Source organism: Nyctereutes procyonoides, unplaced genomic scaffold (assembly GCF_905146905.1).
Source record: "Nyctereutes procyonoides isolate TBG_1078 unplaced genomic scaffold, NYPRO_anot_genome, whole genome shotgun sequence".
In the NCBI taxonomy this organism is placed as follows: Eukaryota; Metazoa; Chordata; class Mammalia; order Carnivora; family Canidae; genus Nyctereutes; species Nyctereutes procyonoides.
Window position 1 is genome coordinate 31,673,766 of NW_026575024.1, and position 17,542 is coordinate 31,691,307.

Genomic DNA, 17,542 nt, shown 5'->3' on the forward strand with positions numbered 1-17,542 from the left:
GAAAAACTGCCACAATGCATTAACCCTTATGCCAAACAAATGATCTTTCCTCAAGTCATTAAAATGAGACTATTGTCAAGATAAGCCAACACAACGATCAACCATAATGAAATTTAATTACTGAATATTTACAATATATTCTTGGAATAAGAAACGTAATAGGTGCAAAAGACAGCTGAAGTGGCTTTGTCAGTTTTTTTCTTTTCTACAATGGTGGCTAAGAGAAAGAACAGTGGCTGCTTGCATTTTTCACAAGTAACAAGTATTCAGTGATCCCAAAGGGAAATAAAATTTTTAAAACGGTTTAATCCATGTTTTGCTTCCTAGACTCCTGCCTAAACCCCTGCTCATATGCAGCCCAAGTGTGCTCAAAGATAAAAATCTGAAGGAAAAGAATCCTTTCAGGAAATAAGCATCTTTAAAATAAGAGGGAAAGAATCAACTTTTTTCCTTTTCTAAATATGAAAACAATCCCAAAATAATAAATCATTGTGAGCAAGCAGATTAAACAGATACTCCAAAGGCCTTCAGAAAAGATCCTATCTATCAACATCATGGTTGAAAAAAATCTAAGAGGAAATGACTTCAGTTTTGAAAGGAGTTAAAACAGTGCAGCCGCTAAGAGATGGCTGTCGTGAAATAATTTTTTAAAATAATTACTCACTTAAAGCTGGCTATACACTCCTTCAAATGTATTGATACCACATAAGGATTAAAAAATGAAACAAAAAGAAAACCCTTTTAACTGGTTACTAGCAGGATTACAAAAGTTACAGAAAATGCACAGCTACTGCGAACACTCATTTATCCTTAAAACCAATTTCTTAACAAGAATACTGCAGAGTATACTTACTAGTAGTCTTTTAAACATTCCACTGCAGACACTGTCTGCATCTGAAGGGCTACATCCTTGCTTTTTAGCACTAAACTATTACTCTAGAGTTCTGTTGTCCTTATTTGATCAAAACAAACTTGTATTATTTTAAATGTTTCCAAACTTAAAATTTGTTGCTTTTGAAAGGATTAAGTCTGTTAAAGACACTGGAAACTAGATAAAGAAAACATACCTTTGGTTCTAAAAAGCACCCTTTGAAGTAGCGATACTGAACTGATACTCCTCTAGTGAGTACAATGGTTGCTTTCCATAACATGCTGTGAGGAAAAAGAATTAGAGCAACTATTAATATCAAACTAAAATGCATAAAGACTTCAAAATTCATAAAACCCCTCAAGCAAGGTCTGTGATCAATACTATTTCTTTATTCCTACACAAAATTATACTCCAGGCCTACTACACCAGGTGCTGAGAACACTGTGATGAGTAAGTGTGCCCTATCTTCAAGCAGATTGCTTTCTGGTGAGGACAAATAACCAAACATACAGTGTAAAGGCTACTTAACCTTGCTGACATGACAGGAAGCTTTGGAGGAGAGCCCTCAAGGAGGAACTGTCTGAGAGAAGTCCTACATAATGAGAAGGAACCAGCCATACAAAGTCGAGAAGTATTCCAAAGAGAAAAAGTAGAACAAAGGTTAAAGTGAGAGTCCAAATCTTCTCTGACTTCCCATTTAGTTCAAGATATGACAGGGCTGCTAAGAGGCTTTGGGGCTGAGGCAGGTAAGCTATACTCCTGTTCCCAAATGTCCCTGGTCCTGACTGTCCTGTCCAGCCTCTGGTTATTCCCCTAGCCAAGCAACTGGGATTTGTATCTTACATGTTGCAACTCACTGTCTTCATCTGAACTATACTATGCTAACAGTCTACTGCTATTCTAAAGCTTTGACTCAACAGTAAGAACAGTCACTATAATTTATGATTGTAACTGATTCTTTTACCTTCCAATCATAGACCAGTGGTATCCAAAGTGTGATCCAGAATCACCTTGGAGCTTGTTAGAAATGCAAATTTTCAGGTTACACCTAGACCTACTGAATTAGAAACTCTGGAAAGGGGAGGAGTCCAGCAATCTGTAATTTAACAAGTCTCCAGGTGACTCTGATGATGAACACTTAAGTTTGAGAGCCACTATCATAGACCATTACCTAAACATTAATTCAGCATGAATAGTTTAGAAAATAAACAGCAGCTCCAAATGTTCTTCCATGATACCAGATGGCTAGCACTGCTCCCCACCTGGCTCTGCCAAGGCAGGCTTTAGGGCATTATCCTTACTCTGACTCAATCCTGGGTTCCTAACAAAATATCCACAACCACCTGTCACCCATGGTCAACAATTAGATTAATCTGGTAGTAATAAAATACATATGCCCTGGCTCCACTCTGGGAGACTGATTTCATAGGTCTGGGTGGAGCCTGTTCATGTGGAATTTGATAAAACTTCACAGGATATCTGAATATATAAGGTTGGTTGAGAACTACTGCTGTACAGCAATAACAGCAAATGCTTGGCACATGTATCCATACTACTTTTCCCTGATAAGCCTCAGAATCCTTTTCAACACACTCTACCAACTCTGAGGTGAAATTATTTTCCATCTCTGTTACAAAAGTGGCAATGTTCTAGTACTATTTCATTTATAAAACAGAGTATATGAAACCAGCCCCAGATGTGTACAATAGAATTAGCAGAGAACTCTGAAAAATGTGCTGGGGCCCCTCTCCCATGCACTATTCCTCATTCTCCAGGGGCAGAATCTAAACATGCGTATTTTTTAAAGCCCTCACAAGTAAGTCTAACATGCACCCCTGGTTAAGAACCACTAAATGAAAAAAGAGATAGGGCAGCCTGGGTGGCTCAGCAGCTTGGCGCCACCTTCAGCCCAGGGTGTGATCCTGGAAACCTGGGATCGAGTCCCACGTCAGGCTCCCTGCATGGAGCCTGCGTCTCCTTCTGCCTGTGTCTCTGCCTCTCTCTGTCTCTGTGTCTCTCATGAATAAATAAATAAAATTAAAAAGAAAAAAAGAAAAAAGAGATACAGCAAAGCAATGGGTTTTTTATTCCACTTCCCTAAGTAAATGTTGCAAAGTTAAAAATGAACCAGAACTGTCCAGTGACATCAAAAGTGAACATAATCTGATGAAATTCAAGAAAAATCAGCCAGATGGGCAATGAGGCTCGATTTTGAATTGCCTGCATATCCTCCCCCAAAATACCATAAAATCTACAAGAAAAGCAAATATAACCACAAGTGACCCACATTTTCCACATTATTAGGAACAATACAACTTTCAAATACAACACAACTTTCATATCATATGGGTATGATACTGGTTTCATAGTATCCTAAAGGGGTCTTGTCATTATAAGCCTGTAGGTATGGAGAGGCTTGAGACTCTGAAAAAGAGGTACAAAGAACTTAGATGCAAAGCACACTGAAATCCAAGTAAAACACAATTCTAAAACATAAGAATGGTGTCCAAGGCAAATGTTTAGTATCCTCTTGTATCATCTACTTCCTCTCTCCATGTGAAACACTTTATCTGCCATATGTGAATCAATTATATTTCAGTGTGCATCAGCAAGGTAAAAGTGGCTGGTCCCTTAAAATTACGTGGTTAAGTGTTATCTCATCTGTTCATCTAACTTTGCCCAGGTTGGCTGAAATGGACTTAAGACAGGTGACAGGGCAGCTCAAGTATTCAGAGCAAGGTGCGTTTTAAGAACAAGTTCAGAAAGACATAAGGTTTTACTTCAGACAGGAGTGGCTGATCTGAAAATGGAGGAAAAAAATGACCACTTGATGAGAATAAACATTTTGTTCCTCTGTGGTCCCAATATTATTTGCCAATAAAATGTTATTTATGAAAACAGTTGAGAACTGGCTGAGAAAATATGTCACACTAATGACAAGTAGGAAAAGGCTGTTTTATATACAATTTGTTTTTCTTTTCATTAACTTGCATCATGGTACTGTATTGTTATCTTCTTTTGCTTTGCCATCCATGCTCCTCAAACTATCTGCTATGAAGGACCAGTTTCTGTTTGCTTTTCTGTCCTGTAACTAAAACTCCTGGTCTATGTATCCAGTGCAACAGAGATGAGTCCACATGCACTCATGCTTGAATGTCCCAGCAATGTCAAATTGTTATAAACATTTCTAAATGCTTGCTCTCAATATCTGTATTTCTCACATAATGCACTGATTAGATAAGTTTTTTTTTTTTCCAAAAGTTTTTTCCTCTAGCACTGGCCCACAAACCACATTTTCAATAACACTGCTCTACAGGAAAACAATGTGAGCTTAATAATCACGTAATCTGGTGTTTCTCCCTAGGGCCACTGCATGTGTTTATAATACTATTTAAGATCTCCTCTTACCTTACCTCCCACACATACACCTTGATAACCTATAACACTTCCAAATATCCCTAAGTGAAGAAGTACCATCTTTGTCAACATTTACTGATTCTATCCTAATCCCTTTACCATGCAGATGAAAAAATCTAGGCCTAGAGAAATTAGATCTGCCCAAGATCTACATAATGTCGTTTGCAAACTCATTCCAGTACACTAGCTAAAATATTTGTTCCACTCTCTGCTATAGAAAATTATTTTATAGGCTAAAGCAAAATCCAAATCTTTTATCAAGAATACATATTGGGAGCCAAAAGACAATACCTAAAAATAAGTTTAAAAAAAAGGCAATATGAGCCTGTTATTTAGAAATATGGTGGTTAACTACCAAAAGAACGAGCCAAAAGGGACACCTGGGTGGCTCAGCGGTTGAGCATCTGCCTTTGGCTCAGGGCGTGATCACAAGATTCCAGGATGGAATCCCACATCTGGCTTCCTGCATGGAGCCTGCTTCTCCCTCTGCCCATGTCTCTGCCTCTCTCTCTCTCTCTCTCAATGTGTCTCTCATGAATAAATAAAATCTTAAAAACAAACAAACAAAAAAAGCCAAAAGTTGAAAATGGCTGAGGTGGGAAATTTAGAAACAGAGAAACTTTTTTTTTTTTTTTTACACAACTAACCTTGTACAATCACTTCATTCTTTATGTACATGCAATAACTCTCATTAAAAAAACAAACAAACAAACAAAAAAAACCAGGGCAGCCCGGGTGGCTCAGCAGTTTAGCTCCTCCTTCACCCCAGGGCCTGATCCTGGAGACCTGGGATCAAGTTCCACACATCAGGCTCCCTGCATAGATGGAGCCTGCTTTTCCCTCTGCCTGTGTCTCTGCCTTTCTGCCCCCCCCCCCCATATCTCTCATGAATACATAAAAAATCTTACAAAAAAAAAAAAAAAAAGAAAGAAAAAAACTATACGAAGTTATCTTAGAAACCACCCAAGTTTCTAATTTGAATGTCACAATTATTCTGTATCCTGTTATTGCCCTTCTTACCTTTCACCTGTCTCATTTTCTGGAAGAAGAGCCACAGCATTCTGAGGACTCCAGTTTCCCAAAGCATCACAGCTTCCACATACGGCAAAAACTTCTCCTAAAGAAACAGGACAACCAGTTATCGTAGGCTAAGTAAGAAAGTATCAAATTTTAGTTTTAGGAAGCAAGAAAGGGCAGTCAGTTGCAACAGTTCACCTGGATGCACAGTCACCTTTAGATTAGATGGAGAAGGTGTGGTGAAGGTGTGTTTCTCACTGGAAACATGTATTGGACTCAGGCACCATACTAATACCTGCATTAACTTGACCTACCTCTACAGAATTAAAACGAAAGAAAAGGAGAGATGTGTAGGAATGAACTATTCTTCATTTGTTCAACCACTTAATTGAGCCAGTAACAAGCATCAAGAAAACAAAGTGATCATAGCACAGTTCCTGCCTGCAAGGCAGCTTCCAATTTAAAAAGGCACACACTAAATGCATGTAAGTATTCTAGAGAAATAACCACCAATATTTTCTAGGAACTCAAACAGTGGCATTAATAGGCTAAAGACTAGGAAAATTATCAATGGGACAGGAGCAATTTAACAATAAAAAAAAAATCCTCAAAACAAAGACTTACATAGTGAAAAATCTAGTTTCCCTTACTAAAATAATGACTATTGTTTTACCTGAACATTCCTCATCAACAAACTACAATATAGCTATCACCTATATTTACTAAATTATGTATATTCAGCAAAAGTCTACAATTTCAGGGTGCCCATGTGGCTTAGTCAGTTGAGCATCTGACTCTTGGTTTCAGCCTGGGTCATGATCTTAGACTGTGGGATCAAGCCCTGCCTTGGGCTCCATGCTGAGCAGGGAGTCTGCTTGAGATTCTCTTGTGCCCTCTCCCTCGGTGCACCACACCCTCAACCCCTGGCTTGCATGTGCGCTCTCTAAAATGAATAAATCTGGGATGCCTGGGTGGCTCAGCAGTTAAGTGTCTGCCTACAGCTCAGAGCATGGTCCTGGGGTCCTGGGATTGAGTCCTGCATCGGGCTCCCTGTGTGGAGCCTACTTCTCCCTCTGCCTATGTCAGCCTCTCTCTGTCTCTCATGAATAAATAAATAAAATCTTAAAAAAATTACTAATAAAATAAAATGAATAAATCCTTAAAACAAAACAATTTCCTGAATATAAGAAGCATGGAGAAATCTCTGACTTATATATCAATACATTCTGAGTTACTCTAACTAAAATTCCTAAAGAAAAACATAATGAACTGAGGAGCCCAAGTGAACAAAGTTCAGTACAAACTCCTCTACATTCTGAGTAGCTTTTAGGCACTATTTTACTAGAGCCAAACTGTAGTTGGCTTTAGCCACATACATGAGCATTCTGTAAGCTTGGACTATCTAAAACTTAACTAATATTTCAAGTGTGACAGTCATTCAGGAGTGTTTGGGGTTTGTCAAACAGAGCGGTTACATATAGAGATTTGTCAAAATATTCACCAATCCTTTAGAGTAACCAGATTTTGTTTTGTAATAAACTTAGGTTATCACTGTCTTCACTGATTAAAAAGAAAGATAAACACTGTTGCTAAATATAAATATTCATTCCCAAAGTCATAAACGTTGCTGTGCACAGTCTTCTCCTTTGCACCCACAGATTCATCTACATTCATATGCATCATCATCTTCCCTCTGGTCCTCGAGAATAAGATCCTTATCAAGCTCACCCTTCTATGGCTAATTCTGTGCCCGGTCCATTTGCCTGACATGGCCAGCTCCTTCTAGCTTAAACTGGCTTCATACAATTCCCTGAAAGGGTACGATATAGTTCTGTCTTCCCTCTGCAAAGAAGGCTCACGCTGGACTAGAGGCAAGCTCTTGACCCAAGCAAACCACCCTATCAGCTGACGAGCAATCTTCAATCTGCAGAGTTCTGCCCAGAGATGGGAGCTGTACCAGATCTTTTTTTTTTTAAAGGCTTCATTTATTTATTCATGAGAGACACACAGAGAGGCAGAGACACAGGCAGAGGGAGAAGCAGGCTTCCTGTGAGGAGCCTGATGTGGGACTGGATTCCAGGACCCCAGGATCACGACCTGAGCTGAAGACACTCAACCACTGAGCCACCTGGGCGTCCCTCTACCAGATCATCTTGGCTAAGAATCTGAACTTGGACAATCGTATACTCTGTCAACTGCTCTGATGGCTGCTAGACCAAAGATGATGGATATACAGAGTGAATCATTTACTTATTCTTTGAATGCATATTTACCCCTGCTCTGAGCCAGGCACTGTTAGGTACATGCATTAATATGACAAGACAAAGTCACATTTTCACAGAGCTTACAATCTATTCATAAAATTACTCAAATAATTCCATAAAATCTGTAAGGTAACTACAAAAAAGTCCTAGAACTTTGAATTTCATAGGGGTAGCTAAATGTGGGGTTAGAGTAAGGAGAGTTAAAGAAGGGAGGCCACAGATCGAGACAGAGGAAACAATTTGAGAAAGGCCCAAAAGGGGGAAAGACTGTAACAGCTTTGAGGAACTTGCCAATTTAGTGAGAGTATATTAAAAAAAGAGATACAACCCCGGGTATGATACTATTTTGATAAGCTATTTACCCTAAAATTACTTCACACTGCTTTAGTAGAGAGCAAAAAATACAGTAAGCCAAAAAAAACATTTACAAATACGGAACACAGTTATCTTAACCAAACACTTCATTAACTTCTTACACTAGCAAAATTTCCCTCATTTCCGTGGTAATTAAAAATCATAGTCCAAGTATCCTTGTTCTGTGCAAAATAAAATAAATTCACAGCTTTCTTGGAAAATATGAGATTAAGACACTTACTATTTGGGGAAGTATTTTTTTTCCTTAAGTTTACTATACTACAATCACATTTCTGAAATCAGGCGAGCCCTAAAGATAGTTTCATCTAAAAATTAAGCCCATTATAACAACAAACTCCATATTTAGATAATCAAGAAAAATACTCATTTAATTTAAAATTTTGTTTTAGAGTGAAACTTTACAATACCTGGTAAAAGAGTTCCTCTTATTTCAAAGGTAACCTGAGAAGGTGTCATTCTGATGGATTTATTTTAGAATGTTGAGCTAGGAAGAAAAAGAGAAGATGTCATGTGAAATATACAAAAAGCTTAGCTGTAGATAGCCACCACCAAGAAACAAATTAAAAAACAAAAATAGATCAAAACTGAGCAAAAGATTTCAGAAAACTTATATATAAAGACTGAATTCTTTAGTAAGTACCTTGTAATTTTTAGTGTCTAATGTTGAAACCTATTCTGTGTGTATGGACCAGAAAACTATGAAACAAGTGTGTCCAAACATTTTTTTTTTTTTTTTTTAAGGATTCAAGATTGTCCTGTTACAAACTTTCTCTTCTGATAAGCAGCTGCTCTGAACTCAACCTATCTTTCCTGACCAGGCTCATGCTATGATGGAGAATAAAAAGCAAAACAAAAACAAAAAACAACCACATATAGAAAAAAAGTTGGCTCACGAGAGGATTTCTACTTCAATAAGGTTTCAACTTTACTAACAAGGAAACTGAAGAAGTACCATTCACTGAAACAAAACTATGTTCTGCAACAAGATGCAGATTCTGCTTCTAAGTAATGTAACTAATAACTTAAAAAAAACCTCCCCTATAAACCATTCTTTCCAGATTTTCTCTGTATTAACCACTGGACTGTCATTACTCTTATTCTGTAGACTCAAATTTAGAGCCTCAACTCTGCAATCTATTACCAAACCCTGTTGATTCTAATCTTTTTTTTTTAAGATTTTATTTATTTATTCATGAGAGAGAGAGAGAGAGAGAGAGAGAAGCAGAGACACCGGCAGAGGAAGAAGCAGGCTCCATGCAGGGAGCCCAACGCGGGACTCGATCCCGGGTCTCCAGGAGCACGCTCTGGGCTGAAGGCGGCGCTAAACCGCTGAGCCATCCGGGCGGCCCAACCCTGTTGATTCTAACTGATCTTACATACATGCCGTTCTTTCTACTGTCTGAACTTCAATCAAAATCCTAAGTATACTAACCTGTGTTTTGGCTTCTAAATGTATTCCATAAAATAATACATTTTACGTTAGTTAGAATATTCTTCCTCATGACCTTGACTTAGAATTACTTAAATTACTTACAGAAATCTAAACCCCTAATCCTTCAACATCCTATTCACATTTTCTGATTTTTCATTTCTTGGTTGTTTTTTTCCCAGCCAAACCAATCTGTTTATAACCCCCTAATTTAAGTACCGAAGGGTGGGGAATGCCTGGGTGGCTCAACAGTTGAGTGTCTTGACTCTAGCTCAGGGCATGATCCCAGAGTTTTGGGATCAAGTCCCACATGGAGCTCCCTGCAGCGAGCCTGTTTCTCCCTCTCTCCCTGTCTCTACCTCTCTATCTATGACTCTCATGAATTAAAAAAAAAAAAAAAAAAAAAATCTTTAAAAAAAATTAAGTACGAAAGGAAGATAATAGATTTTTTAAAAAATATATACAGTATCAATTCTAAAGAAGGCTATTTAATTCATATATAGAAAGAACACACTCTACAAAAGGGCAGATCATAGTCTACATAACTTCTCCAATACTCCCCTAAATTTTGAACCCCAATTCACCAATGTTCCTAAAAGAATTCCAATTTCTTTACTGTGCATCATTTCATTAATTTATCAGCTTAAATGTTATTTGTACTTATACATTATTTTAAAAATCATAAAGTAAGTTTCATAGCTATTCATTCTTCTATTTCCCCTTTGCTCCCTTTCCCTCCCCATGAACACATGCCCAACTCTGTAATGCCCATTCAGTGGACACTGCTGCTCAGGTAACTACACTTCCAAGTCAAGGCAGATATAAAGCAGCAGTTCTCACGGGGGACAATTCTGCCCTCCAAGGGATGTTTGGCAATGTCAGGACATATTTTTGGTTGTCCCAACTGGGAGTGATACTGCTGGCATCTAGTAGGTAGAGGCCAATAGTGCTGCTAAACACCATGTAATGCACAGAACAGCTCTCCATAAGTAATTGTCCAGCTCCAGATATCAATAGGGCTGAGGCTGAGAAACCTGACCCACAGGGGGCTGCTCTGAAGGTCAAGAATCCAGACTCAAAGTTAGCTACAAACTACCATCCTACTTCCATCAGTGATAAAACGTAAATGTTGAATATTCATATTGAGAAAGACCACCAGTCAATGTGGTTTCATATCACCTGAATACAGAATTCTCTATTTGATAACTCCACCATTTCACTTAGAAAATACGTTATGCACTGGAGAAAACCCTTAATCAAAATGATTTCTGTGTCTAAGAATAAACATGATCTATTTAAAGCATATACATCCAGTTCTAACACTGCTAAAGAATGTTCTAAATCTAAAAATAGCTGTAGATTGATAATCCCCTCATTAAGCAATCATTATCCAAGTATCTTATTAGCTCTCCTTTAACATGACATCTGATACGAATCTGAGTACTAACTCTTGGAATATTTCCTTTTCTAATAATTAAATAGTTCACTGAAACACCAAACTCTTACATTTAATTTATGTCATAAAGAAACCTCAGACAAGGGGATCCCTGGGTGGCGCAGCGGTTTGGCGCCTGCCTTTGGCCCAGGGCGCGATCCTGGAGACCCGGGATCGAATCCCACGTCGGGCTCCCGGTGCATGGAGCCTGCTTCTCCCTCTGCCTATGTCTCTACCTCTCTCTCTCTCTCTCTGTGACTATCATAAATAAATAAAATTAAAAATTAAAAATAAAACATTAAAGAAACCTCAGACAAGCAAAAGAGCTTTTACATAACTGAATTAATTTTGAGACAGCAAAAAGCCCCATCATCCACCAAAACTGCTGAATAACCAACCTTAATCTCAAACTTTAACTTCTACTTTCACCCAGTGTTTACTGTCAGTTTTCAAAAAAAGGACTACACAATCTCATCTACATAATTACACAGTTGCTACTCAACTATTTTTTGATCAAATTTAAGTATCTATTCTAGCTAATTTTAGGGAAATCAAAAATAATTACTCCTATATATCAAAATCAACTGGCACAAAATTACCTTTAAATTTCTACTGCATTAAATGGGAAAATTACATAGATCAACTTAATAAAAGAGAATTCAACTAATTATTAAAATTGACTTTCGTTCTTAAGGTTGCTTATAAAAGTGGCTGTAGTAACTTGGCTATAAACAGCTGCAGTAAATGTACTGTACAAAACTATATACATAAGCACAAAAGTACCCTCCCAAAAAGCCTCCCTGATATCAACAAAGCCTCATTCTGCACTTGGATTGCCAAAAAGTCCTATAGTCTGGTTTAATTTCCTCTCTCCCTCCTTCCACAATTTAATAACACACCAAAATACAGCCGGGGAAGCTGCTCCTACACCAGTTTACTTGATCGTAGACAGAGGCCAAAATTCTGGTACAGGATTGGCCTGCACAATTTTGGCCCCCAGCTACCACCAAAACAGTAGTGACAAAGTAAAATACTGACCTGTTGTGGAATGCAAGAATTACACACCTACCAATACTTCCTCTTCTTCCAAACAAGTAAAAAAACCATCCCTACTTGGACGGGGGATGTGTTCCAGATATATACAAGAGTAAGAAGAAAAATCTAGTCATTTTTATATACTTGAGCTGACTGTAAATGTAATTTAAACAACTCCATTTGTTTTACAAATAAGTTCCATTTTGTGCTTTTTGAAGATAAATATCAAACAGTATTCTGAGATTTTGAGTAGCATCTAACAGTTTTTTGAAGACTCAAGCAATTAGTACAGCTATGACATTGTAATTTACTTTCAAGAAGTATTTCAGAGTTCACACTACCTGCCAAAATAAATCCTACTCTATTTTTTTGGTCAAAGAAACTATCCCAACACATGACCTTACTGGTTTACCAGCTAGGGGAACAAAAGAGGTATTTAAGCAAAACAAGGTGCAGGAACATTTAGTTTAGAGTTAAACTGAGATCACAGATATTTTTAGCTAAAATGTGTTTTTCTAGCCAAAAAGACCATCTCTGTCCTTCAAATTTTTTCAAAGAGGGATGCCTGGGTGACTCAGTGGGTTAAGAGTCTGCCTTCAGCCCAGCTCATGATCCCAGGGTTCTGAGACGGAGCCCCACATTAGGCTCCCCTCCCAGCAGAGTCTGCTTCTCCCTCTCCCTCTGCTCCTCCCTCCAGCTTGTGTGTGTGTGTGTGTGTGTGTGTGTGTGTGTGTGTGTGCGCGCGCATGCGCGCACTCTCGCTCAATAAATAAAATCTTTAAAAACATTGGTTCCCCCACCCCCCAAAAAAGCTATTTCCATGTCTTTCTCTTTCCTAGATTCCAGCAGCTTTGATCCTCATAACTGGCTACAAAAAATATATGAAGTGCCTAAGTTTTCCTGAGTTAACTTCTGTTCATCCTGTTGGAATATGATTCCACTATTCCAACCTCAGTATACTTGAGCCAACATTTTAAACAAACGTATGCAGACGCGAATGGATTTTCATAAAGAAAGCGCTTCTGCAGATTTCGCTAAGCCAGGTTTATTGCTTGTTCAACTTTCTAAACAATGCAGCAGAAGTTTTCAAATGTTTTCCATTTCACTTTGTCTTGATAGTCTTTCATGCATAGTTCATATGCCTTCCCTGGCTAGGATTACACACAAAGATTCGATTCATTAATCTGCTTTTTTGTAGTTCTCAAATTTCACTAACTCTGCCACGGGGAGATTTCTCTCGTGGTCATTATTTCTCCCGACAGGACTTTCCTGAAGTTTTATCCTGCCTAGAATATCGGTTCCCCCTGGTTCTCAAGTCCAGAACGGACTAGGCCAAGTGCAGCTGCGCCTCTTTGCTCTATCCTGAATCATTCGTATCCAGACCACCAGGAGCTGAGAGGACTGACAGCCTGTATTTCTACTTAAGTCACAACTGTCAGAAATGCGGCACGGAGGGGTCGTTCCCCGGCGCGGAGCGCATAAAGAAAACAGCATCGGGTCTTAACATCCTGCTTGGTTCAATCCCCTTCCACGCTGGCACCACTTCGGACCGCACAGCTGCCTCGGGACGAAATGTCTCTACGAGTCCCGGCTGCAGGCGGGAACGGTTTCCGTGACGGCGGGGCAGCGGGGGAAGAGGGGCCGGCGAGGCCCCGGCGGGAGGCTGGCCCCAGAGGCCGCCAGGCCGAGCACGCACGCCTGCACGCGCTGGGGAGAAGATGCGGCTCCCCCGACCTCTCCTCGGGATCACGGGGCGCTTCGGGGTTACACAAGCACACGCCTTCCACTGCGCCGTCAGGCGATTCCAGAAAACAAGCGGTTGCCCGAACACCACGAGCTACTCGCGGGCGGGCGGCGGGGCCGAGCGCGGGGGCGGGGGGCGGCGGGCCAGGGGCGCGCGCGCGGCCTCCGGGCCACGCCGGGGTCCTCGCCCCCCAGCTGGCGCGCTCGAGGGGGCCGTGCGCTCCACGCCCCACGCATCCCGGTACCTGCACGATGCTGCCCTGGACCAAGCTCCGGCAGCCAGCGGAACCGTGGGCAGCAAACAATACAAGTGCAACCGCGAACTTCCAGGCCGCGGCCGCCCGGGGCGGGGGGGGGGGGGGACCGGGACGCCCGGCCCGCCCCGCGCCCCGCGCCCCCCGCCCGGCGCCCCCCGCCCCGCCGCGTCCCCCGCCCGGCCCGGCCCGGCCGCCCTGACAGCTCCGCCGCCACGTGAGCTGCCCCCGCAGCGAGCTCCGGGCCAGGCCTGGCGGCCCGCCTCACCTGCCGGGGCCGCGGGGCCGCGGGGCCGCGGGTCCGCGCCGCAGAGTCGGGGCCGCGGGCCGAGGAGCGGGCACCCGCCGTCAGCGCCTCGCCAGCGCTCCCCCAGGCAGCCCGCGGCGGCGCCGAGCGGCAGGAAGCGGCTCCGCTCAAACCGGTTTCAGCTGCTCCAGACCAAACCGCCAGGCCACCCCGCGGGGCGGGGCCGGAGGGCGGCGGGGCGGGGCCTGACGTCACGGCGGCGCCGTCCTGGCCAATCGGCGGCTGCGCGCGGGGGGCGGGCCCGCGCGTTCCTGGAAAGGGCTTCGTCGGCTGCCGGGGCCGGGGGCGGGGGCGGGGGCGGCGGGGCATCCCCGGGGTCCCCCCGCTGCGGCTCTTCCGCCGAGCTGGAGCCGCGGGTGGGTGCAGCGCCCACGCCCGGACTGAGCTCTCACGCGCGTCCATTGGCCTCCAAGGCCGCCTTAGGACGACCAAACGCGGAGGCCGGAGCTGCAGGTCCGAATCGCAGTTTTTGCCGTTAAAAACGGGGAAATGAGCAGGCCTAGTGGTCTCTGGAAACTTTCTTTCGTTACCCAACAGCAAACACATTTGGATCAGATCTTAAAGTTGAAAACGAGAGCTGAGCGACCGGAGATGTTTGAGCGTTTGTGCCCTAGCTACGTAAAGTCTTGGAAGGCGCCAGCATCACCTGGAGCTCCCAGACTTGCTCTCGGGGCCTTTTCAGGCCCGCCTAATCTAATCTGCATTTACCAATATTCCCAGGTTATTTGTATGCATATTAAAATGTAAAGGAACTCTTCCGAAAGCAAGATAGACCCTCTCTGCAAATGTACTTTCTCATTTTTTAAAAAATCAGCCCTACCAAAAAAAAAAAAAAGGCAAAGTTTTTTTTCTCTCTTTTGAAAGTCCCAGAAACATTAATCAGCATTTGCCACTTACCTAACTTAAATTGTTACCTTTCCAGCGTCAAAGCTAACCTCTAGTTAATCTCTTATATAAAATTACATTAGCAATATTTCATTTAAATCAAGTGAGATACCGAAAATTAAAGAACCACTTTGTGTGTGTGTGTGTGTGTGTGTGTGTATTGAACAACACTTGCAGTAAGGCATAGCTCCGAGTTGCAAGTTGGTTGGAATGCACCTACTAAAAAAAAAGCATTTGTATTAGATAAACTCTAGCCTTAGAAAGAATTTTTAGTTTTATAAATTAAAGTGCTCACAGCCACATTTGATATTTCAGCTTGGATGAGATCCCGGGGCATTTCTAACAATGTCACCCATTCAGTTACTAAATAATTATTAAGTGCAGGCTTTGTGTTAGTCACAGGATGCAATGGTTTTTTGATGGTACTTATTTTAATCCCAAATTTCATAAAGATTTAAAATTTCCTTCCAATTATGTACCATTATCTGCAAAAGTCTGCAATTGTACATTTCTTAATAGCTTTGGAGTTTCATTTCTGTGTTGTTAGTCATATTTCAGTGATGGATTTTTTCCCTTCGAGTTTGCTTCCTTTAAATATTTATAATAGATCTTTATTTTCCTGTGATCATCACTTAGTCAAGCTATTATTTGGTGTTCATGGTCCAAGCTGATGTACCCAATCCATGTTCCTCCTTAATTCCTATTGAAATTATAGAAGAATTATACATATTTGAAAGATGCCATCAGTAGGTTGGAAGTTGAGGCACTCAAGATCTAAAATAAGCCAGTAGCATTAGATGATTGGAGAACAGAGAAACTTGGAACCACATAGGGGAAGAAGGTACTCCTGGAGATGCCATTTTACAAAACCTTGCTTAGAAACTCTAATAGTGCAACATATTTAGATTTCAGCATATATACCACATTCTGATTGGGATATTGAAATAGAATATAGACAATATTTCCTCCTGCCATTTCTGTGGAATGGTATAATTTTTCAAAAAACATGGTTAATGAGATTAATTTACTTATGATTCCCAGAAGGGCTCCATATGTGTTGAATTTTACAAAATATTAACATCTTATTTGATTACATAATGAAATATGTTATCTCATTTGTCTAAAATCAACACTGTATGATCATGAATAAGGGACAGGTTAGGTAGGAAGAGATAGGTAGGGGGCTACAGGATGAGGTTCATAAAAATCCCAAAAATGTGGAGGTGAAAGTAAACCAGAGATAAAGAAAAAAACCAGACCATCCTGTCCTAGTGTCAGGGGTTGGGTCTTGTTATAACAGCTACTTACTACCAACAAAAATTTACTGTACCCTAAAAAGGAAGTAAACTACTAAACATGTTATCACTAATCCTTACTCAATGTGCTATCAATAGAGATGTTTAAAGGGATTTAAGGGGATCCCTGGCGCCTGCCTTTGGCCCAGGGCCCGATCCTGGAGACCTGGGATCGAATCCCACGTCGGGCTCCTGGTGCATGGGGCCTGCTTCTCCCTCTGGCTGTGTCTCTGCCTCTCTCTCTCTCTCTGTGTGTGTGACTATCATAAATAAAAAAAAAAATTTAAAAAAAAAAAAAAAAAAAAAAATAAGGGGATCCCTGGGTGGCGCAGCGGTTTGGCGCCTGCCTTTGGCCCAGGCCGCAATCCTGGAGACCCAGGATCGAATCCCACGTCGGGCTCCCGGTGCATGGAGCCTGCTTCTCCCTCTGCCTATGTCTCTGCCTCTTTCTCTCTCTCTCTCTCTGTGTGACTATCATAAAATAAATAAAAATTTTAAAAAAATCTATAAAAAAAATAAATAAAGGGATTTAAGTTCTCTGGTTAGCCTTCAAAAAAAGGCTAACCCTAAACGCCCTCAGTGGCAACCATATCAGGACCACTCTCATACCTGAGAGCTTTTTCTGTATCCTTACTTGACAAAACCCTATTGCTTTCCTCTCCCTTGTCTTCAAGATTCATTTCTCAACTTCATGAGACAAGAACCTCGCTCTTTTGCTTCAATCTCACTTTACACCTTACTTTTTTTAAGGTAGTAATGTCACCAGTTAGACCCCAAGACCTGACCTTTATTGCCTACCTGCTTGTACTCACTAACTGTACTCGCATATTTTTCCTAAAGCTCTTCTTTCTGGCTTTCCTCTTAACTCAGGCAAATTAAACCCAAAACCACTCCTCAGGTGATAGCAACTGCTTTAATAAAACCTCCCTGGCCCAGACCACCTAGACCCTTTGAGCTAAACCCCAACTTGAGCTTCTGCAGAGGGACCATGGAGTGACCTCTGGAACGACCTACCATTGCCTTTACCCTATTATAATATTAAAATCTCTGCCAAGGAGGAGCCTCAGCCTCATTTACATAATATGCAACATATTAACATGTTTCCTTAAGGCAGATGTGCTACCTTATGTTTGCCCTTACAAGCTGACAAGACTTCCCTATCTAAATATTCATCCTAACCCTGAACAAGAGATACACATTCAACCATTCTCAGGT

The 17,542-nt window shown here is 41.3% G+C and overlaps 1 protein-coding gene across 3 annotated transcripts in view; it reads right to left on the reverse strand.

Moving 5' to 3' along the window:
- Positions 1-14,262, reverse strand: part of GPCPD1 (glycerophosphocholine phosphodiesterase 1) — a 54,615-nt gene extending 40,353 nt beyond the window's left edge. The window contains exons 1-4 of one of the 3 annotated variants that reach the window (XM_055345997.1): positions 14,109-14,261; positions 8,352-8,428; positions 5,309-5,405; positions 1,068-1,152 (exon numbers count right to left, since the gene is read on the reverse strand). In XM_055345997.1, the coding sequence (XP_055201972.1) occupies positions 1,068-1,152; positions 5,309-5,405; positions 8,352-8,400 (231 nt within the window). In that variant the 5' untranslated portion in view covers positions 8,401-8,428; positions 14,109-14,261. Of the gene's footprint in view, positions 1-1,067; positions 1,153-5,308; positions 5,406-8,351; positions 8,429-13,831; positions 13,849-14,108 lie in introns of those variants that run through there. The other 2 variants (XM_055346007.1, XM_055346014.1) reach the window with 2 other exon arrangements.
- Positions 14,263-17,542: the final 3,280 nt, after the last annotated feature.